The 24,006-nt window shown below is 37.7% G+C and overlaps 2 protein-coding genes across 2 annotated transcripts in view; one reads left to right on the plus strand and one right to left on the minus strand.

Annotated features, from left to right (window-relative positions):
- LOC124163990 (tektin-B1) overlaps positions 1-24,006 on the plus strand; it is a 268,288-nt gene that overhangs the window by 18,501 nt on the left and 225,781 nt on the right. Inside the window, exons 3-4 of the mRNA XM_046541137.1 lie at positions 5,488-5,704; positions 17,259-17,473. Coding sequence (XP_046397093.1) covers positions 5,488-5,704; positions 17,259-17,473 — 432 coding nt within the window. The remainder of the gene's footprint in view (positions 1-5,487; positions 5,705-17,258; positions 17,474-24,006) is intronic.
- Positions 19,903-23,997, minus strand: LOC124163992. The gene is made up of 4 exons (XM_046541139.1): positions 23,719-23,997; positions 23,374-23,490; positions 23,039-23,155; positions 19,903-22,465 (listed from the first exon to the last, which is right to left on the minus strand). The coding sequence occupies exons 1-4, from the start codon at positions 23,902-23,904 to the stop codon at positions 22,316-22,318; spliced, it is 570 nt and encodes a 189-aa protein (XP_046397095.1). The 5' UTR covers positions 23,905-23,997; the 3' UTR covers positions 19,903-22,315.

Here is a 24,006-nt window from a genome sequence, read left to right on the forward strand (position 1 = left end):
ATGTTTTCCAAGGTGAAAATTCTTTTTTTAGAGAAGAATGATTTGGTAGACGAGAGTGAGGATATTGGTACTTCTATGGTTGTAACTATGGCCTTATGATCAGAAAGATGGGACTCAATGGCTTGACCTATACAGAATTGTAGATTGCAGAATATATTATCTATAATAGAGGCAGACTGAACTGTTTCTCTAGTGGGGACAAATATAGTTTGCTTAATATCATGAACTGAGAAAAGGTCCCACAAGCAAGTAGTCATATTGTTGACCTGATCAAAATTAACATTGAAATCTCCACAAATAATGATATAATTTAGTTTATGAAAGCATTTCTCCAAGAGCATACCCAAATTCTCTAAAAATAAAGAAAAATTTCCAGAAGGTGATCTATAGACTCCAACAACAAATAAATGATACTTTTCAATCACCAGGTCCAATACACAGCACTCAAAATCCATGTCACAACACAGGTCCAAAGCAATTTTAGAAATGGAGGCATTTAATCCATTTTTAATATACACCAACACACCACCACATTTCATGTTCACTCGACAGTAAGAGGCAGCAATAAAATAGCCGTCAATGCCAGCACTTTGCACTTCGTCACACACCAACCAATGCTCTACTACACATACAATATCAGCATCTTGCTCTTTCAAAAATAACTCTAAGGTTTCATATTTGTTTCTTATACATTGAACATTCAAGGATAAGACTTTAACATGACGCACTAGTCAGGATTTTTGGACATCAGTAACAGTGACATCGTTTTCAGCACCTGTGTGCTTATTGATCGAATGATTTTTACCAAATTTAAATTCCTGAATCCCTGTATTCTCTGGCCATAAACTTAGATCATACAGTTTATTTGCAAGTTTGAGATCAACAGATATTTTGAATGATGCATACGGACCTTTAGCATTAAGAGGTTCCACTTCTACAGAAGACATAAGCTTAGCATCCAAATAATTTTTTAATGTGAGCGAGTCTGTCTCAGGAGCCAGGCGCCAAACATGAACTTTGCACCTCGTAAAATTTTATCAGGGCCTCTACGGTATCTCTCTCCCTAGTGCCCATGATGCCACTGCTCATCTCATCTCCAAGGCAGTGCTGGGAAGGCTAGAAAACCTTCACTGATTGGTGAAAATACTTCAACACTATTCAAGATTCAATAGAAATTAGAGCAATTCAAGACGAGAGAACATTGTTGGAAACAGAGGGACTCAAGAGCATTCAAGACAAGATGACTTCAATCATGAAGTCATATACATTCAAGAAAGCTTGTTTGACAAGTTTTGAACAGAATTTGATGTAAATTTAGCGATGTGAAACCACCTTAAGGGCTCACCCAGGAATTGAACCTGGGACCCTTTGATAAGGACCCTACCCACTTGACCTCACCATGCTCCTCATACCATAGTGCTTTTGAGTTATTACAACTGGGGCCAACCTGTTTGTCCACGGTAACAAAGAGGGCGTCCTGAGTTTGAATAATGCCTGTGGCCCCAGCGAATTTCTACAGAGACCCTTTCCCCATTCATATTGTAAGTGGTGATAGTAAATGTGATTCTATTGCAGGAGCAGCCTTGCAGAACACTCCAACGTGTCACTGCGCCACTTTGCAGAATTGTTATCATCATGGGGATGAGGGGGAAAGGGAGAGGAGGGTAGATAAAAGGCAGTATGGGGGTCTCAAGGGAGGAATAATGGATAAGTAGATACAGGTGACAGAGGAGTTGGACTGCAGTGGTGGATTCAGGAGGGGTCATAACCCGCAAATTTTATCAAAAATTTGACTATTTTAACTTGAGATACAAGTAGGTGGGGAAAACCTTGAGCAAGTAGAGCAATTCCACTACATATTTAGACAGCACGTTAGAAAGAAACAGATATGTACAGTATAAAGGGCATCAGGAAGAGAATAGCATTGGCAAATGAGGCATTCATGAACAGGAAGGCGCTTCTGAGAGGATCGTTTTGTAAGAGTTTAAAGAAAAGGTTAGTGAAGAATTTGATTTGGAGTGTAGCTCTCTACGATGAAGAAACATGGACACTAATAAAAGAGGACAAGAAAAGATTAGAGGCATTCGAGACGTGGGTATGGAGAAGAACAGAAAAGATGAAATGGACACAGAAGAGGAGGAACGACGACGTGCTGGACATGGTGGGTGAGGAGAGGCAGCTTTTAGATGAGATACCCTCCATAAGATAGAGGGTATGGATGGGAGGAGTACTTAGAGGGGAGGGGATGTTGAAAATGGCGTTAGAGGGTAGAATGTTATGTAAATGAGGGAGGGAAAGGAAGAGAATAGGATTTTTAGGTAGCTTGAAGGGGAGTAGACCTTACAGTGAATTGAAGAGGGCAGTGCAGGAAGGAAAGGGAGGCTCCCAGAATGATTCTTTAGTACTCCATGGGAACCTACCTTAAACGATAGAATACTTTAATAATAATACATAAAATGTTCTGTATAGGTTTACCAGACAACTTGGCTGTTCCTCTATCTTCCTCGTGCGATGGGTTACTCTTCGAAAAAAAAAAACTTTAATTCTTCTCCGCTTTCTTGTATTGGAATTGCTTAGCTGTGGAGGTTTCACGGGGCCTTCCTACCTCTGAAATTGTGCTCGAGGCTCTTAGAAAGGGTAAAATAAACAAGTTGCACCATTTGCACCACCCAATTATTATCATATTGATCCTGAGTAGACAAGGAATGTGTAAGCAATAAGAGAAGGTCGACTTAAGAAAATTATGGAGATGGCTGCACCAGTTTTGTGGACTGAAAAGTGAAAGTGAGTGTACATTACGATATGAAGTTATTCTATCCTGGTGAATTTGCCTGCTCTTCTTGAGATTTCCCCTGGTTTAAACTTTTGTCTCTCACAAATGTTTCAATGGATGACTCGTCCGTTACCATGAGGATGAAAGGATAATTTTGATCGAACATGGAGAAGACAATGGCCAGATATGTATCAGCTGAAAATCAACAAAAAGAAGACTAAGATATTAGTATGCAGCAAAAGAGAGGAGGCAAACACAAACATTAATCTAGGGAAGCATAAGCCTGAAGAGATGAAAGAGTTTTCCAACCTTGAAAGCCGAATTACCAACGATGAATGAAGCAAGAAAGAAATAGTCAGTAGAATAGTGCAGGCAAAGAGCGCTCTCCATGAAAAGAAGAACCTTTTTAGGGCTGAAAATACAAGCATAGAAGTGAGGAAACAATTCATAAGATGCTAGGCATGCAGCATGTTTCTCTATAGAAGTGAGGCTTGGACGTTGACAGCAGCGGAGAAGTAAAGAGTGGAAGCATTGGAAATGCGGTGCTACTGAAAAATGATGAAGAGTTGACCTTGTAAGTGATGAGGAAGTGCTAAGAAGAGTGGGAGAAAAGACTAAGCAGAAAAAACACTAAGCCAAAGATGGAACAACTTAGTTGGCCACATTCTGAGACATGATGGCCTGGTAAAAACAATTGTAGAAGGAAAGGTGGAATGAAAGAAGGGCAAGGGACGGCCCCGAATGAGTTACATAGGATAGGTTATAAAGAATGTTAAAGAGAAGAAATATGTCGCAGATAGAAGAGAGGAATGGAGAGCTGCATCAAACCAATCTTAGGTGTTGACTAATGATAATGAAAAAACATTGATATGTTGACAAAGGATAAGTCTTCCATTAAAATGTTGGTGATTTACTACAAATCAAACCAACAGAAATCCCGAGAAGACTTCATACATTACCCAAACATCAGACAATATCCATCGGAAATCTAAATGAGGTTTTGATATGTTTATCCAAAGCACATCACTTTTTCATGATGGATATTTTGACAACATTACCTAGAAATCCTATTGTAACATCCACCAGGGCAGATCCAGGATTTTTTTCCTGGAGGGGCACAAGGGTCTGATAAGCAAGTGGTCTTCTTATACTTTAGATTAAAAACAAGATACAACAATAACTGTATGAAATATTCTCTCTTTTTTTATATGAAAGTTATCAATATGCAATTAAATGATTGAGGCTCCCCAGTGAGAAATGGGTGGTGGAATCCACGTTGAGTGGTGGATATTTGGTGGTGGTGGATATTGAGTGGTTGGACCCACGTGGAATCCAGGTTGATTTCAAGTGGATTTGTGTTGATTAGCATTAAATGTTAAACAGAATTTCTAATTTGTGGAACTTAACTCTCTGGTGACATTGCGTCATTTATCATCCTGAAACCACGCTAGTTATGTGAAAATGTATCGCACATTCTATTTTTATATAATTCGTGGAAAGGCAGCCATGAGAGCACATGAAAAATCGTAGACACATATATAGAAGGTTTAGATATAGGGTGGTTGAGGTTTTAATGGTTTTAGGACAGCACCTACTGCTGTTTTAATTTTTCCACCAAATTTCCACGTGGGTTCCACGTTGATTCCACGACCAAAAACACGTGGTATCCACGTTACATCTCCACGTGGGTTCCACGTGGATTCCACCACCCATTTCTCACTGGGTCCTTAGTGGACAAAACAAAACGAACGTATTGATAATCATATTTAAAAAATTTTTAGCCATCTGGAGGGTGGGGGTGCACATTCCTCAGTGCCCTTCCTCTAAATCTACCATTGAACATCCATGACGAGTTGTAACAATAACATTACTCAGATAACCAAGTTGTTATATCCGTGATTTAAAAAAAATTATCACTCCAAACAGTATCCCTAGGTAGTGTATGTTCTGAAAAGAATTGAAGAGCATAATGTTTCGTTTGTTTGTCTGGAAATTATCAAAAACCATAATAAGTTCACCCATTATCTACCCATTAGATGTTGTGAAGATATCTGAGAGATGTTGTAGCATGTTGGACACTGCTGCAATGTTGTTTGCCGTGTCCAGAAACTCGAAAAACCAGAAATCCGGAACCATTCAAAATTCCTCAGGGTAGTGTTTTGACTTGCCACCTTGTGGCACCACTCTCCGAGCCTTGTCCGGGAACGAGTAGGAAGTTAGCACATGCTATGAACAGTGGCACAGCGAGGGAGGTTTTTGGAGATTAAAACCCCCACTAGAGCTCCGAGAAATTTTTAAGTTAAATGCATTTTACTTAATGAATTAGTATTACTTATAGTATAGTGTTAGGATTAATCAAATATCCCTCATAAAGCCGTAAAACTTGCCATTTCGAATCATTAATCTTAAAATTTTTATGGTGGAGGGCCCCCGCAACTCTGACTTACCCTGGCAATGCAATATCCCCACACCCCTAAATATTAATTGTTCCTAAAACCCCCCCTAGCCTAAATTCTTAGCTGTGCCCCTGGCTATGAACATATGCTAACAACCTAGGCAGGGACACGTTGGGATCTCAAATATTGAGCACAGGAGCCTGAACGCATTAATTAATTAATTAACAAAATATAACATGAACACCAGAAATCCAGAAACCCTTTGTTCCCAAGCTTTCCAGATTTGAGGTCCTTAACTGTATTTCCATTTATCGACAGGATGACATTGGTGAGGAAGTGGAAAGAAGTCCTGGAGGAGTCCCAAAGAAGGGCCATCATTGAAAGAAAAAAGTTAGCAGATTCTAAATCAATGGTTGAGGCTTTCAGTGAATCGCTAGCCACCAACTTTAGCATCAGTCAAGAGTGCAATTTGCTGCGTGATGGCCGTCGAGGCTATGAGCTGGTGCATGATGATTCAGAAAGGGAACTTCAGAAGGTAAGCTGGCATTGGCAGCAGCAGGGGTGGGCCCAGGCTCACCCAAAAAGATGATCCAAAGTTGAACTTTATTTTATAAAATTGAAATAAATTGCATACAGTTATAAGGATATGGCAGTGACATAGCCAGGGGGGAGGTCTTGGGGGTCCGTAACACCCCTCCCGAAATATAAAAACAAAATTATTTTCCTTCATAAAAGAAAACAAAATGTTGAAAAATCATGAATTTACTAAAATATTTTTAGCAAATGAAGTTTTTCAATTGTGAAAAGTGTTAAAATTAGTTTAAAACCCATTACTTAGTATTATGATTAAAAACTTTTGGGCTATGTGGCCGTGTCAATTCTTGGGTGGCCCCAACGTTTCCCGACCGATGCTGGTCGCTTTTTCAAGGGATTATGAAGAGAAAGATCTTAAATTCCCATCTCTTCATAATCCATTAATAATAATAATAATAATAATTAAAAATTAAAAGAAACACAATATATAACATTCAAAAATCTGTAATACTGGATACATGTAGAACAGTTAGATTGTTTTTAAATGAATTGTAACTTGAGGCAGCGTCTTGGCAAGGCCCGACGCTGGCAGACCTCCAAGTAAATCTTGTGGAATAAAGAATAATAATAATAATAATTTATTTTCTGCAGACCATACAAATGTAGGTATCAGATTCGTCAGTATATAAAGTACAACATAATTATTTAAATACTAAGTACAAAAGCATCACAGTATACATGGATCATAAAGAAAATGATTCAATTTAACATTGTTTGTGATCATCACTAAAGAATTCATTTACAGTACATATAATAACATTTCATTATCAGATACTCTTTTAAGAGTTTTTTAAATACTTTTGTCGATTTTGTACACTTCACACTGTCAGGTAGCAAGTTATAGATTTTGGTACCCATAACCATAGGATTATTTGAAGATATGTATCTTCTTTTTGTGAAAAGTTACATGAATATCGTATGCATTTCTTGTTCCATAGGGGTGAATTTCTTCATTAGTGTTAAATTTATGAATATTTTCTTTCACCAAAATTGCTACACAATATATATACATAGATGCAATAGTTAACAGTCTTAGTTCTCTCATTAGTGGTTTACACGAAGTCCTTTGTGAAACACCCATTATACATCTAATAACTTTTTTTTTAACTAAAAAAATTTTTTGGAGTAGGCTAGAGGAGGATCCCCAAATATGGACTATTCCATAAGAAGCTCTAGAGTAAAAATTTGAAAAATAAACAGTTTTCAAAACATCTTGAGATACAGTGTTATAAAGAAACCTGATTTGATAGAGAACAGAATTTAGAGTAGAGCACAACTCTGAAACATGTATGCTCCAGCTTCCATTATTTTGCACATACAAGCCTAGAAATTTCACTTCCCTGGCAAGTGAGATAATGTTATCTTTAAGAGTTAATTCTGGCATATTATTTATACCAATATGGTTGAACAGCAGAACTTGTGTTTAACTGGTATTAAGTTTTATTTTATTGTTTTGACACCATTTGCAAATCCTCTCTAGCAGCTGCTGAGTCTCTTTAAATAGCCCCTCAATAGATTTACCAGCGACTACAAAGCTAGTGTCATCTGCAAATAACACTGTTTTCACATTACATGAATTTGGTATTTTGGGCAAATCATTTACATAGAGTAAGAAGGGATGGGCCCTAAAACAGATCCCTGAGGAACACCTGCAGTAATTTCATAAGGATCAGACAAGCATTTCCCAGTTTTTGTAGTTACTTCAACTTTTTGTACTCTATCAGACAAGTATGAGGATAGCCATTTCAATGCTACTCCTCTGATACCTAATTTTTGACACTTACTTACGAGTATTGCATGGTCTACTATATTGAATGCCTTGGAGAAGTCTAGGAATAAAGTTAACACTTTTTGATTATTGTCCAGAGAGCTAGACACAAAGTTCATGGTGTTGAGGAAAGCTTTCTCTGTTGATCTGTCTTTTCTATATCCTCATTGACAGCCAGATAATATATTAAATTTATCCAAGAAGGCTATTAGTCTATTAATATTACAATTGTAATAAACTATTACTAATTACAATTGTAATAAATAAGCTCAAATAATTTGGAAAATACAGACAACAACGATATGGGTCTGTAGTTAGTTACATCATCACTTGTGCCTTTTTTTTGTAAATAGGTATTACTTTACTTTGTTTCAACTCACTAGGGAAAACTCCAGTATCAAGAGACTTGTTAATTAAAAGTACTAATGGCTGAAATCATTGAAAAAGCGACCAGCATCGGTCGGGAAATGTTGGAGCCACCCAAGAATTGACGTGGCGACATAGCCCAAAAGTTTTTAATCATAATGTCGAGCACCCGCGAAAGTTTTAACTAAGTCATTACTTAGTATCCTGCTTTTCAAAAAATTTCCCCCCCCCCCCCCCTTTGGTTTTGACTCCCGCGGATGAAATTCCTGGCTATGCCACTGGGATATGGAAAACCACTCTGTTAATTAGTTAAACAATTTTGTATTGTCCATATAGATTAATTTATGTTTCACAGTTTTTTGCTATCTTCTGAGTGGAATCAATTTTGCTGTTTTTCAAGAGAACAGAAATTGAATACACTCACGCAAACGCATTGAGGCCTGTGGCATAATTTGCTTTTGCTACTTTGGGACAGTTTTTAATATTTTTCAGCATTTCTGAAAAATCTTAGCATGTACAACAGACAAATGCTAGTGATTTTGATAGCTTTAACCTTCCTCTTTCTAAATACGAAGTGTATTTTATTCTATGACTGTTACCTGCCTAGTGATCCCCCTATTTTAACCCCTAAGTTGGGTTATATTTTAACCCCTAAGTTGGGGTAACTTTGGGACAAATCATTTTTCAGTCTAAAACCAATGGAAAAAAATAGTTGTCCCAATGTTTGAACGGTAACGCCTTATGTAAACCAGTATTGCCTCCACTGCAGTGATTTAATGGTGAATCTAATATATAAAATTCTAGTGTCACGTTATTGTTTCCAAACTCCTCCGTAACTGGCTGGGCCGATTCCTCTGAAATTTGGTGTGTACGTTCAGTGGGACTGAGAGTATGTTGTAAACTATTTTTCATTCTTCTCCAGGGCCCATGAAGCCCTGGAATGGGCCCTGAGTCATTTCCATAAGAAAAACATGTAAAGTTCGTTTTTAGTGACTGGAGACCTTTTTCCTTTTGCATATTTAAATTAGAGATAATGGTCACATTAAGTTGAGACATATACCATTCGAAAGAAAAATAAATGCAAATTCTTATTATTGCAATCGAATTTCATTTTCCACGTGATTTACGGTGAATTTAGAAAAACACATCCAAAAAATAGCTGAAATTTTAGCGCTTTTGGCTTACTGTCACCTTGGCGACCGTCAGTATTGTTTATGTCGTTTGACATCTCTTTCTATTACCATAAATTATGCCAGGATTTTTTGGTATAAGAACAAAGCAGGTCTGATGATGGTGCACATATACAACTGCAAATATATACAACTGCAAACAATGGAAACAATTATCTGTATATTGAGCACAGGATGAACTCACGCATACCCTAAAAAAAGTTTTGCACCAAGAGTATTAATAGGTACAAGTGAAATCCTTTTAGTTCTGTTTTACCAGACCATGTCAAGGGTTTTGTCTACCCAGCAGGATTAGCACCAACAGGAGATGCATAATGTGACATAACTAATGGTAATGAAATAAGTACGCAAAGGATGCATCAGACCTGATCAGACAAAACCAAAAGTAGCACTATGTGATTTTGGAGCATGATATGGACCTACAAGCTAACTTTGGTTGACAAACAGACATCCTCCTTTATATACATATACATATATAAAAGATAATAGAAGTAAATTGAATTTTACAAAAATGAATGTTTACTGTTTTGCACTGGTTAACATTGCTCACAGCATCTTCCTCTTTCAGCCATGTACCACATCCCCACACACAATAAGTTAGTTATTTTTATTTGACCACCAAAATATTTACCAGAAATAATTTATAAGGCAAAACAACGTTTGTCTGGTAAGCTAGTAGTTACATAAAATGAGAGAAATATGGCCTTCTCAGTTTGGCACACAATATTTATTCACCATGAATGTGATACCCCTCGAGGGGTATCACATTCATGGTGAATAAATAGAGCTCTATCCCTGATATTATTCTTGCATCTATGATATGATATGATTCTATCTTTGAGCAGTACCAAATATTTCCTGTTTGTGATCAATAATTTACGATGAATTATTGTGTATCCATATAATGTGAGTGCTCATATTTAGTGGGTTTCTTCAGGATTTAGATATATTTTTATAGCATGGAGATTTTTTAGATAATATTCTGGTGTGCCCATATTTATTAAAAAATTTGGTTTCATCTTAAAGTAATAAATTAAATTACCATATTCCTCTGAATATAGTCCCCTCTGAATATAGTCCCCCCCTTAATTTTGAGGCTTGAGTTTCTGGAGAGAAAATTTTAAAATTGGGTTTGAATATATTCCCCCCCTTAACTTTTATCACGGGCATTTTTGGAAGAAAAGGGGGGACTACATTCAGGCATGCACGGTATGCTCTGTAACGAGAAGGCTGATTTTCTGTTTTTATACATTTGCAAGAGGTATTTTAATACTGAAAGAAAAATCCAATAACTATCATTTTTACGATTTAAGCATAACTGTAATAGTTACAGGTGAAAATCATCCAAAAAAATTGGGTTAAAATCCCTAATAGCTGACAAATACAAGCAAGGCACAAAAAAGAGAAAAAAATAAAAATGATCGAATTATCCAAATGAGTAGGGGAAGGTCACATAGGAGACTGTTCATGGCCTTCAAAGAAATGTATTTAAAAAATCTGTGTCCAACCCAAAATTTTGCCAACCTTTCCTTATAAAGGTACATCTCCACAAAGCAAAATCATTGCACACCTGTAGTATGGATCCCTAGAATAGCGACAAAATCAATTTCCGGGGCTTGAAAATTCCTAACATTTCCAGGGGAGGACCCAGGAATACCCTGGTAGGGTATTCATCATGAGCTCCAGCAGAAGACCCCCAACTACTCCAGAACACCCCTTGGAAGAACATTCGGCAAGTAAGGAAGGGAAGGAAGAGAATAGGAATTGTGAGTGGAATGAAAGGGAACAGGCCAAATAGGGTAGTTTCCTTCATCAAAGAAAACAAAATGCATTGATTGCGATTCGATACCCACCATTAGCATACTCATAATATACTAATTATTTGGCTTTAGAATTCCCAGTTTAGACGAATGGCAATGGTCAATTTTATCCTCATTTGAAAAAGGCCAGATTGGCACCCATGCGATGCCACTCCATGTGACGTCAGAGGGACCTAGTTTCTATTCGAGTAGATAGGAGTTTTACATCGTCTGAGGTTACCAATGCATGCATGAGGCACAGAGCTCAGGGAAAATGCCTTAACAATCACCTATTATAACTGGCTAAGGTCGGAAAGTTTCCTTCGTTTGATAGGGGAATAATAATCCTTATTTAAGCCAAGCGCTATCAGCTAGCAGGGTACTCAGCTATCTGTTAGCAGCCTGCATCGTATCAGCGCTCAGAGCCTCGCCCCAAGGTCACCTCACTTGCGGCAGCGGGAACCAGAACGACGTCACACGGAGTTTTCCCGGCATTCATACTTACCTGTGGCATTTTCGCTCGCTTGAAAATTTTCACTTTTCATTTAACCGCAAAATATCGTCATTTAAATATCTAAAAGCATGAAATACGTACTCCAGGAGTAATAATCTTTCGATTTAGGCAATAAAAAAAAATAGGAAACCACCCTATTGTGAACTATTGGCTCCATGTAGATATACTCAAAGGGAAAAAATCCTATGCTTGTGCCATCAATATCAGCCTGTGAGAAAATTTGATACCTTTCTGGTAGTATAATAGTCTTAGAGTCACGTTGTAGAGATAATATTCATTTGGCTAATAAGTCACTGAATACGAGGTGCATTTAAGTTCTAAGGCTTCTGATTTTTTTTCCACCAGACTGGAAACAAATAAGAACATACAGGCATATTGTTTTAATATGAGCGCACACTCTTTATTAACACATGACAGAGATGGCTGAACTGTAGGACAGATAGAACCCTTTCGGCAGCATATAGAATGAGAACTGTTTTAGACATTTGAAATGACAATGTTTCCCTTGCACAAATAGCGTGCAAGCATTTATTTTCTGCATTTGCATGGTGAGACACAAATTGAAATTCAACAATAGTTGAAAGAGACATATGGTGCTGGAGTTATGTATGTGTAAAAAGTACATTCGTGAGTGCGACAGTTTAATGAAAGTAGAATATTCAGTGACAACAAACCAAAGCAATCTAGGCAATCTTCCAATGGTCTAAACAAATCCCTTAAGAAGCCTTTGACGTGGCCATGAAATCTTGGTGTTGACCTGGTGAAAAATGCTTACGTCAGCAGCAGAAGTAGCGTAGCAAAGGGGGAGATCTGGGCACCCCACTTTCCGCGAAATATGATTACACAATTACTTTCCTTCATAAATGAAAACAAAATATTGAAAAATCATGCGTAGTTTTCCGCGGCGTTGTCTAGATGATGTCTCCATGTTCCTGGGTTTCACCGCGTGGATTTTCTTTGTGACGACAGTTTCGCCAGTATTCCAACCGGCGTCTTCAGGTCGATCAAACAAAATCGAAAAATCAGGTCGAAACTGTCGTCACAAAGAAAATCCACGCGGTGAAACCCAGGAACATGGAGACATCATTGAAAAATCATGCATTTACAAAAGATTTCTTTAACACTAGAATGCCGAAGGGTGTCATTTTGACACCCTACGCGTACATTTTTTACGGAGCTGGCCCTCAGAGAGTGTTTTAGAAAAAAATCTTTCGTGACTTTTATTCATTTTTAGATCTTAACAAAACGACAGTAAAATGGATACCCCCCCTAATTTTTTTCGTCTCAAAAATTCAAATTTACCATGAATGCCGGAGGGTGTCATTTTGACACCCAGTATATTATATCATTTCTTCCTTCGGTTTAAGTGTCTCGTGGGATGCGGGTTGATAATTATTTGTCAAATTAGTATAGTGTAGTACATTATCTTCCTGTGTAGTACCTTAATGTATAGTATAGTATATTTTAGTATAGTATATTGCCTTCATGATTGTTTGTTTTACATAATTTCAATGAGCATCGGCTGTATACTACTTTTTTCAAAAGTTTAGCAGCTCGTAAGGTAAGTATATTCCGCTGCCTTTTGCAAATGATTCGCCCTGAAACCAGCTAATTTTTTTTACCGCGGTGACACTTATTTGCCCTGAAATATTGCAGTGAAGTGACTCGCGCGACAATGCAGTTAGCTGCTGCCGAGCCTCTGTGTTCGGCTGCCTGGACTGGGTCGCTTGTATGTCGCGACATGCTGCTTGACTTGCTTCGGCAGTTCTGTCTTGATAATGGCACTGCATAGACGTGTTACGGCGGAGCAAATTATTGCAATACTAACAATAAACGATATTTCTGGAGACGTGTCGGAGAAATGGTCTGATGCAGATCTTGAGTCGGACAACGATTGGGTTGCACAGGATCATCCAAATGATTAAAATCAGAATATCATCCAAATCATCCAAATCATTAGATCATCCAAAAATGATTAAAATAGTGAGCACGGTCAGTTTCAGTGTTTTTTATATTTAGTTTAGTAATTTAATCACGAAATATGCACATATTTATTTTACAAAACGCATATACACATAATTGAGTTACTGGATCTACACTGGTTATCGGACAGAAAAGAAATTGTGCGTGGTCGTGACATGGTGTGCCGACGTGGAAGGGGCGCTGGGTAGACTTCAAGGTGACGTCAACTCCTTGTTCAAGGTCCTAAGAAGGAGATGGCCATGCTAAGGAATCATAGCCTGGGCCTAACATAACCATTGACGAACAGCTGTGTCTAAGCAAAGCTAGATGTCCATTCAAGCAATTCATGGCACCAAAGCCTGATAAGTATGGGTATAAATACTGGTTTGCAGTATATAAAGACAGTAAGTATTTGGTAAACTCATTCCATGAACTTCCAGGTTGACCAGAGGCGTCAGGGCCGGCTCTTGTCAAACTGACGATCGCGTTTCAGATCATGTTGTATTGAAACGTGATTCTATGATCTCTTCGCCCTCATATTGACATTAGTAACGACTCTAACAAATCGCCCGAAACTGTAAGGTGTTGTAATGAGATAAACTTTGAAGTAGATATTGTTGATCATATGGGGCGGAAATATTTGGTCAGAACTAGAACTAGGCGATTGCCTGTTTTTTCTTTCCAGAATACTTTTGACTTGGTCACTATAAATTCCTGGATAATAAATATAAGGAAATAACTTCATAAAAGATGTTCCGAATTATTTTTACAAAATTTATCAGAATAGCTTGCTTTTCCTTACATTGCGTCAACGAATATCTGGCAAACAAATCCAGAACTGACTAGGGATTGTCAAGTATAGATAAAATGCAATGAAAACAGAACTGTTGCTTTTTGTAAGCTTAGTGAAAAGTCAGTAAACCTACGGCCAAAACAGACCAAAAGTGCCAGAATGTAGAGAATCTACTATTTAGATGAAGCTTTTTGTAAGTCAGTATGAAAAAGTATTCGATTTATTTTTGGGTTCATACGAAGTTTTAGTATTTTATTTTTAAAAATTTCGTAGTTTTGTGGCCGCAACGGTTTTATTTTAATTTTCGTCTTTTGAAGCACACTTCTACATTCTATGACGAAAAAAGTAACGATAATAATAAAAAGAAAAACAATCCTGTCATATTCATTTTAATTGTTTTATGCACATAAAATTTAACCAATTACAGTGAACAATAAATACTTATAAAAAAGTATTCAATGATTATATATAGGTATTATTGCACTTTCATGCATCCTCCGACGTTTCAGAGCAATCTTTTCGATGGATGCCGCATTCCAGGAGATTATTTTTTTGCAAAAATTTTTTTACTTCAATGGTACTCTATTAAAACATTAAGTTTTTTTTTAATATTAGGGCACAAAATCAGTATCAAACAAAAGTTGACACTATCGACTCCGAAATAAAACTAATCTGCAACGTAACATGCTTATAAAAACATGGGTGTCAAAATGACACCCTCCCGGCATTCTAGGGGATACAAATTTCCCGGCATTCTAGTGTTAAGGAATGAAGTTTTTTTAGATAGCGAAAAGAGTTACAAATAGATTTAACCTTTTCCTGTCGGCGCCCACAGTTGGAAAACCTTTTCTGTGCTACGACTAGCATCAGAATATTTTTAATCTCCCTTTACAGAGCTCTTTTTTGGGGTGGAGTTAGCCAGGTATTTTCGTCTCTCAGGGACCCAGCCCGTCCCTTACCCCGGCCACTGGACTACACCCTCTAACCCTATCATAGCACGTATCCACAGTCAACTTATTGTCCTACCAGTGTTTTTTTCAACCAAACATTGTATTTGATTTTCAATAATTTACTCTATCATTTTTTTAAGCATTGTGGAATTTTAAACGGGTTTCTAGCATTGATAACAACAAAGTTAGTAAATACAAGGTAATGAGTTTATATGTGCGAAAGTCCATCATTTTTAATGCTGAAAAACCATTTCCAAATTGCTTACGTACAGATAAAAAGCGAAGAATTTATTTCAAAGTATTAAAAATTGTAGTATGCAACATAATATATGTAATGTTGAAAAAAATTATTGACAATATGGCCACTTCACAATGGATTACTTCAGCGAGGATAATGAGAAAATGAGAGGGAGGGTCGGGCTTAATTGCTGAGGAGTGGCCCTAAGAACTCGCCAAGCTGGGTCTCCGGCCCAAATGCATCCGGCAATTGCAACCTCAGCGGTCACTTCCCTTCCCTCGCTGGAGCCGAAGTCCAGTCATTCAGCGGCACAGCAAGGGGGGCTTTTGGGGGATATAAACTCCCCCCCCCCCCCAGAGCTCAGAGAAATTTTAAAGTTTAATCCATTTTACTTAATTGGATTGATATTCCTAATGGAATAATGTAAGGATTAATAAAATATCCCTCATAAAGCCGTAAAACTCCCACCTAACACTTATCCTGGTGGATTTACCATACCTTCACACACCCTGGTATTAGTTGTACCTAAACCCCCCCAGCCTTGATTCCTAGCTGCACCCTGCGGCCATTTACATTGAAAAATCGATAACAACTATACCCGACATCAGGTGTTCTGCATATGAAAATGCCTGTCAGCTCCACCCAATGTCCGGCATGAAAGGATTAAACCCTCTACTTAGTACCCTGTTTATCAAATAATTTCCCCCCTGGTTTTGGACCCCCCCTTCCACAGCTACCCCACTGGTCTGCAGGGAGATAATGTCAAGAAGTAACTCCAGTTTTATAGTTTTTGGGAGAGTAGCTAATAGGAAAAAATATCAGAGGCCTTAGAGCTTGAATGCACCTCGTATATGCAAGAAGGGATGTCACCATTCAGCCTCTATACAATATGGTTCAAATTTCAATTAAATGTTTAGTATAAAAAATATCTTTAAAAATATAAGTTAATAAAGTGTTTTATAAATGTTACTAAAGCATTGATGAGTTTCTGAATGAAGAAAATTTTGTAATTTGTCTGTGTTTAACTGCTTGTCTCTTCTTTGTACGCAATTTTTGTATTTTTTTCAAAGACAAAATCCTATGTTATACTCGTATAACCAACAGGACATTAAAAGAGTATTATTATTAGGACAAATTCTGATAAGGGTAATGCAAAAATCCAATCATTCTACTCTACCAAACCATATGAGCTGGAGGCCAAGTACACACAGCTTATGTGTTCCAAGTGTATTTCCTGTAGGTTCTTGAATGGTAGTGCATTACATAATCCTCAGTCAATGCCTTCAAAACATTCAAAGTCACTTTCTTGCAGAAAAGCACCCACTATTCACTAGCATTTAACCCTCCAGCAACCACTGCAAAATATAATTGGGGCAAGCAAGTTGGGTGTAATCAGTCTCTGACTGGTATGGCTTCATGAATATTTGGCAATGTGTTCAAAGACACTTTCAATAAGTGATAATGTATGCAATCCTAAAAAAAGAGATAAACTTTAGAAGCGTTATAAAAGTTATGATTCATTTCATGTCAAATTATGTGAATATATTATTAATCATGCACCCCATTAGAGTAACAACACAAATTGCTGAAAGTTATTTCTTGCCAACTAAGAGCCCAATGGGTGATTGATCAAGCAGCCGTCGCCCACAAAAGGAAGCATCCGACATCAAAATCAAAGCAACATCAAAATACATAGTCCAGAAAAGTCACTCAACACAGCCCAAGAGTAAATTATAACACCTGTAATACACTTCAGATGAAATTTGTATGACACAACTCTTTTTACAAGCATTTCTCTAGTGTTAAGTTGCTCATCCTTAGTTTTGACACCCATACCTCACAATTTTACACACCCCATGAGGCGATATGTGGGACAGCATGCAAACGCATCTGAATAATGGCCTTAATATTGCAGGAACTGGATTTGCTAGAAGCAATCAAAGTAATGCTGACTGGGAGATGCCAAGAAGCATGGCAACAAGACTGTCGAATCGGAGAGGAATTACATGCGTTGAGAGTAAACTTGGGGGACAAAAACGCTGTTCTCAAGATAGAACAAGAGGTTTTAGAGTTGACGCCGGAGAGTCCCGGCGTGAGTTTCAAGCCAGATCCCTTGAGAGTATCTAAAAAGTAAGACTTAATCTAATGCCTGAATGCATGTTTAGATCATCATCACCTTTCTATTTTCATTATTATTATATTCCTTGATTTCCAGTACAATTTTGTGATATTTCCTTGACTGTACATCAACAGCAAGTCTTATTGAGCGTACTTTAAAATTGGCATAAATTTGAATTCCAACTCAACTTCAGTTCCAAGGTTCAGCCAAGCTGAACTTTTTATGGTAACAGGTAGTCGGTAATGTAGGTTAGATCAACAAATGAAATAAGTTTCAGTCATACGTAGTTTCACGTCTGGAACTTAAGTGAACTGAAGCCTTTATTTTATTTCTGCAAGGAAATTGTTTAGTTTGCCGAGAGCTTCCAGATTTTGGTAACGTGGCCAAACCCAGAACTTTTCTTCGGAAACTGCGCAGAACAAATTACAGGCAGCAAAGGTTATCATAGTCAAAACTATGTGATAACAACCCGGACCTATGGTTCCCTACTCAATAATCAAATACTCAGGCTTATAAACTCAATCACACACAAGATCATCCCTAATCTCTAGGTAAACGTCAGCCAAAGGCAACAATAGAAAAGCATTCCTGTTGACGGCAATCACATATAGCCTATCAAAACTTGAACAATAACATGTTAATGTGTAATGGTGACGAATGTGACTAAAAAAACAACTGAATCACGAAAATTCGGAAAAACGGTGGGAAGCCAACTCCATGGGGACTGAGGGGGCCCGAGCCCCCTCAAAAATTCGTTATGGGTGTGAGGAAAAAATGTGTCAGGCCTGTCGATTTTCCCTGGAGTGTCCAGATATCGAGATTCGAGTTATCAGGGTTCTAATGTTGATCATATGACTCTTAAAAATGCTTAAAAAACTTAAAACTCACTACTTATAAAATTTCCCGGGGCAATATCCCCGGTTTGGGCCCCCCTGATATTTTTTGTAAGTCGGCACCCCTGCAGGCACGACCAATTCCTCAATCGCCGAGGCCAATGTGTCAAAATGTGGACACCGCAAGTGTGCTCAATATTTAGCACTAATTTCAGTTAATTTTAGAATAATTTTTAATCAATCACTTCGTCTTCTGTTCATAACCCTGCGGAGGTTGAAAAAAAACCGCCCTCGCATCAATTAGCTCGCACTATTTGCATGCATAGGCGGATTTAGGGGCACGGGGGCACGTGGACCCTCCCCAGACCCTTAAAAATAGGCAAGATTTTTAACACGTTCACATTATCATTGCATTCGCCAATCGGAAAGCGTTCTGCTTTTGGTATGACGTCAGTAGTCATCCCAAACGTGAAAAGATAAAATGTCACAATTTTCAAGAGACAAGTGAGGAGTGAAAACAACCTCTCGCTAGGTTTGACACAATGGAGGCAAAAGGTATTTACGGGCCTACCTAAGTGCTGATTGATACATTGCGTTCATATGCTCAGGTGGCATGGAGCGATGCACACATGATAGCCAGCTCGCACCACCCGCATGAATGTGTACGTATTATATTTGTTATTATGAGTGTTACATATTATTTCAGTGTGGTGCGTAGGTGCTGGGCAAAATACTGGCCGAGGAGTATTTGAAATACAAAATATTGCTCCAAATATATTTCAAATGAAAAATACAAAATATTTGGGTATTTGAAAAACAAACTACAAAATATTATTTTAAATACCTTATAAAATTAAAAAAAAATATATTAGCATGTACACTAAGAGGTCTTAAACAAATATTTCCTGGCACGTTATGTCTAATTGCAAACATGAAAAAACGATTCTTACGAAAACTATGTAAACCCTGAATTATAATCTTATTCAAAAGTATTTTTTTCATTTTAGAATGGAAAAAAACCGAAAATTTGTATTTGAAATGCAAGATATTATCAGTGCGTGTATTTGAAATACAAAAATACAAATTACAAATGTATTTCAAAAACGTATTAGAAAATACAGTAGATTCCGGTTAATTGGGACATTTCGGGACTTGTGGACTTTGCCCCAATTAAGCGGCTGCCCGAATTGGGCGAACTATCCTGTACATGCCCAGCTAAAAATTTCAACCGGGTTCGGTTAATGTTTTCAACCGAACACAACATACCTCCAGCCGAAATGAACTGTACCTTACTGTATACATACTTGTCCAACTGAACTCTACTGTACACTGTTCGGTTGCCCAAATACATTTAAAGGCACTTTCATCACTGATAAGGTATAGGCTGCAGCATAGCAACACATTATGAATGAACTAATTCTTAATGTGTCACAGCAGTTTTTCATGTGTTACACGAGTCACCATTAAGGAGTGTTGAGAGGGTTTTTCACTCTTTGAATTGAAAATTCACTTCACACTTAGAAATGGTACGAGTTCCATCAAACATGTACTAAAGTAAAGCATGCAAGGAAGACTGAAAATGATATGATCAAGTGAAGAATACATAATTGAAAATTGCTGCATAAACTTTAATGATAAATTTTCTACATAGTATCATTATAAAACCTCGCCCTCTCCTTTATTATCTTTGGAAAGTAATAGTCTTGTTCACTGAAAAATTAAGTAATGTGAGGCTACACTATATAAAAGTATAAATTTTACAACAGTGTCATATCGATAAATTTAAAATGAATTTATCACCAAAGTTCATATTAATCATTCTATTTATTATTCATTTTCATAATTGTTAGGCAAACTGGAAATGTAAAAACAGTTTTCATTTTTAATTAAAATGCATTTTCCCTCAATTTCATTCAGCGAAAATGCTACCACACTATCATCATAGACATACTGTCTCATATAAGGCACGCACATCACCATGCTACCCTCCATCTCCTCTCCAATAATTTTGAAAGGGCAACCTATTGCCAAGCAAATGCCTTTAATTTCATCATGACATAAATGCAATATCCTCATGATTCTTCTGTCTATTAAGTGCACAACACCATTATTTCTTCTTTTGGGCCTGCTGTATTGGGCACTTTCAACTATCAGGTCTCCGACCACAGCTCTTTTAAACTCAGTCAAATTAGATAGATTCTCTAAAGCCCTTTTTATACCCTCGTCTTGACATTGAAAAGGTTTGCCACAACCAAGAAAATGTGCACTACCAACCTGAACACATGTTTTTACCAAGGGGTAACCAATTACTTCCTTGTGGAACTTTTCTACTGTGGGTGAAACACATGGCATGGTTTTCAATACTGCCACAGACTGTTGGAGCAAAAAGCGCTTTGCAATTTGTGAAGCAACTCCTTTAGGTCCCTTTACGTATTTAAGGAGTTGCCCATTTGCACTCTCAAATGCAAATCCAGAGTGTGCCCAGAGTGGACCCCAGTCCCTTACACTGGGTGCTAGGTGAAGCACTTGATGAACATTGAATGTCATCTTTGACTTCCCGTATAGGATTTGCACATTATACACAAACTCCGTTAAATTAATATGAGCTCAATTGATATCTTCGGGCATCAATGACTGACATAATAGTTTAAACACACCTTGAGCCAGCAATACCGAGTGGTTTAGATAGATGGCAGGCAAGATGTCTCGCAGGCATGGTAGACTATAAAACAAAAGCCAATTTTTCCATTCATTAGCCTTCCAAAATTTTCTTTCTCCTATTGACCTCGGCAATCTTGCAATGCCATTAGGTGGTGTCACTGCCATCAACTTCTGATTTATTAAGTCTAGAAGACCTGGTCGACCTATGCAATAGGCTTTCCCTACATCTTCAAACGATAAATTGGTCAATTGGCATACCACACCAAGGCATATTGAATGCATATAGTCCGGCACAAAGCCACGCACTATTTTAAAAAGGGGCAAATTGATGAGAGGTGATGGCCCCTTGACACCTTTCACTTTACTCTTGGAATGAAAAGCAATGCTCATATGCTTTTCCAGCTGCCTATCCGTCCTGGCTTTGACCTCTCCCTCAATCACGGGGTACTTCACTTGACCCTCCACAAGCTCCCCTTTGTGAAGGCACCAACTGCAGCCATAATAGCCATTGAATTGAGTAGTGCCCTGTAATAATGGCCTAGCAACAGAATCAACACAGCAACACAAGCATACAAATTTGCTGCATATATTTTTTGAATCCCTTCTCCAAGTTATTCCTTCATTAAATAACTTTTTACCCTGCTTAACAAACTCCTGTAGGAATATGTTCATTTTTGGATCACTAGTGCCCACCCATACACCACACAAAACAAGATTTTTGTACCTTTCTCCTGGTGGAAGTTTATTTACTTGCATGTAAATTGGCCACACTGAGCATTTTGAGCTCTTAAAAATAGGGCAACCATCGGTATTAAAGATGTAGGAGTAATTGTTAGTGTCGTGTAAGAACTGTCCCGGTTCCATTAGCTCCTTATAAAGATGACCATCAAATATGTCCTCAAACGCTTCCGGATGTTTCTTTACACGAGAATTGCGGAAGTTACTACCAGATACATCCTGTCTCTCAAGAATAAGTCTTAGCTGCTCTTCAATGGGTAGCGTTAGAAAAAAGTCTGTTTGCTGTTTTACAAGACTTCTTTTGCAAGTAGGGCATGTAATGAATCCACTTTCAAAATTTAGACTTTCACCAAAGTATGTGAAGCAGAACTTGCAATAGTAATTTTGCACCATTCCACCCATCAACTAATAACAAATCTTATCAAACAAGAACTTAGAGCCTGGTACTACTGCTTCTCCAAAAATGGTGTCCACTAACTTCAGCAGATCAATTATGGCCAGATATGGCAATGAATGTCTAACGGAAAACACAATTGCCATCAAAAAAATTTCACCAGCAGATACAACTGAGAGTAACTGTTTCCTTGACTTCCACAATATGAAGTCATAGAAGTCACCACTTCAATCTTGGTCACCTGTTTCAGATTTGCTGCTGTCGTCACTCCCATCTTCGGAATCGCAGCTCGCTGATAACAGATGATCATAATAGGTGTCATCACTGAAGGAAGAGTTTTCAACACTCTCAGAGAATTCACTGGGAGCCTTACTATCCTGAAAATAGAAAGTATTTATCACATTAAACCCAATTTGGAACTGCATCAAACCCTTCAAAATTCACTTTACAATTTGCCTTTGCACTCGTGACTCTTCCATACTTTTAATAAAAAGGCATCATAACCATTTAAAGCTTCAAAATTCAATGCTAAAATATACTATTGTTCAAATTTTATGAAGGACATAATTCAGTAATGCCAAGTACATGAAATCACGAAAATTGTGATTCAATTGACAATTAAAATGAAAATTGAAATTTACATTGAAAATTACTATGGGCCATGGTTCCTTAGTAAGTATCAGCATTTATCTGATTTTTCAGTTTTTACTCAGAGACCTGACTCAGCAATGCTTAAGGACAATAACTTTAAACGGCTCACTTTTGAGCTGAGATAAAGTGATAATTATTCGTAATAAGCATATTGCTTTCACATGTATAACTTTCAAAGAAATCGGTGATGATCATCAGACACCCCTCAGCCTGATTTGAGATGAAATCCCCCTTCCACCAATATTTTTACGAGGTTAGATTATAATTTACAGTCCACCAAGTACCTCTTAAATACTTACATATACTTCAGCAGAGTTCACAGTTAAAGATGGAACATCATCCTTCTCTACTTCACAACCAACAGGGTTGACACTGACATCCACCTCTTCCAGATCGTCAACATCTTGACCACGAACCTAAATACAATTCGACCAAATAATTATTAGAAATATTAATCTCAAATTTTCGATAGATGACCCATCAAAATCATGCAACCATCTCCACTCTTGTCCATTGATATAGGAATAAGCCCTCATCTCATAAATATCTTCCATCTAGACTGAATGCACCTACAATAATACTCTATGGAAGTTCGATTATAATATAGTTTACCAAGAATCTCTCAAATACTTACATGTACTTCAGCAAAATTCAAGGTGAAAGATGGAACATCATCTTTCTCTACTTCACAACCAACAAGGTTGACATTGACATCCACCTCTTCCAGATCGTCAACATCTTGACCACGAACCTAAATAAAATTCGATGAAATAATTATTAGAAATATTAACCTCGAATTTTCTATAGATTAACCATCAAAATCATGCAACCATTTTCCGTTTTGAACAGATGAAAATAGTGAAATCGCCAGAACGTATAATGAGTAGAAATTGGGTATGGATAAAGATGTACCGATGGGGATAGATAAAGAGCCGATCTGTAAAAATTTTCTCAGACATTTATGCATTGAAGAACTTACGTTATGGTCCGCAGGATTAGCGGGGAAAACTTCTCCGTCTTCAACTGTAGCTTTGAACTGCACACCAGCATGATTGCCTTTTGTTTTCCTCCAACGAGTGCATCGAGGAACTTGTGCGCTGTTGGAATCTAGCGAGTCAGGCTCAAGATAAGCCTTGTAATTTTCTCGCACTCTTACCCTCGGCATGCTGATTGAATTTCGCAAAGCAGTGGGCTATTCGAGTAACAATCGGTTTTTTCATGCGTTCACATTCCGTTTCACGATATCCGAGCACAAGATCACACAAGA

This window comes from Ischnura elegans, chromosome 8 (genome assembly GCF_921293095.1).
Source record: "Ischnura elegans chromosome 8, ioIscEleg1.1, whole genome shotgun sequence".
In the NCBI taxonomy this organism is placed as follows: Eukaryota; Metazoa; Arthropoda; class Insecta; order Odonata; family Coenagrionidae; genus Ischnura; species Ischnura elegans.

What these genes read in the sequence shown, in the direction of transcription:
- LOC124163992 (XM_046541139.1), bottom strand. Translation starts at nt 23,904, where the DNA reads ATGCCGAGGGTAAGAGTGCGAGAAAATTACAAGGCTTATCTTGAGCCT. An exon ending in TGAATTTTGCTGAAGTACAT is followed by an intron (nt 23,156 to 23,373) that starts GTAAGTATTTGA and finishes AATTGTATTTAG; the next exon opens with GTTCGTGGTCAAGATGTTGA. An exon ending in TGAACTCTGCTGAAGTATAT is followed by an intron (nt 22,466 to 23,038) that starts GTAAGTATTTAA and finishes TTCTATTTTCAG; the next exon opens with GATAGTAAGGCTCCCAGTGA.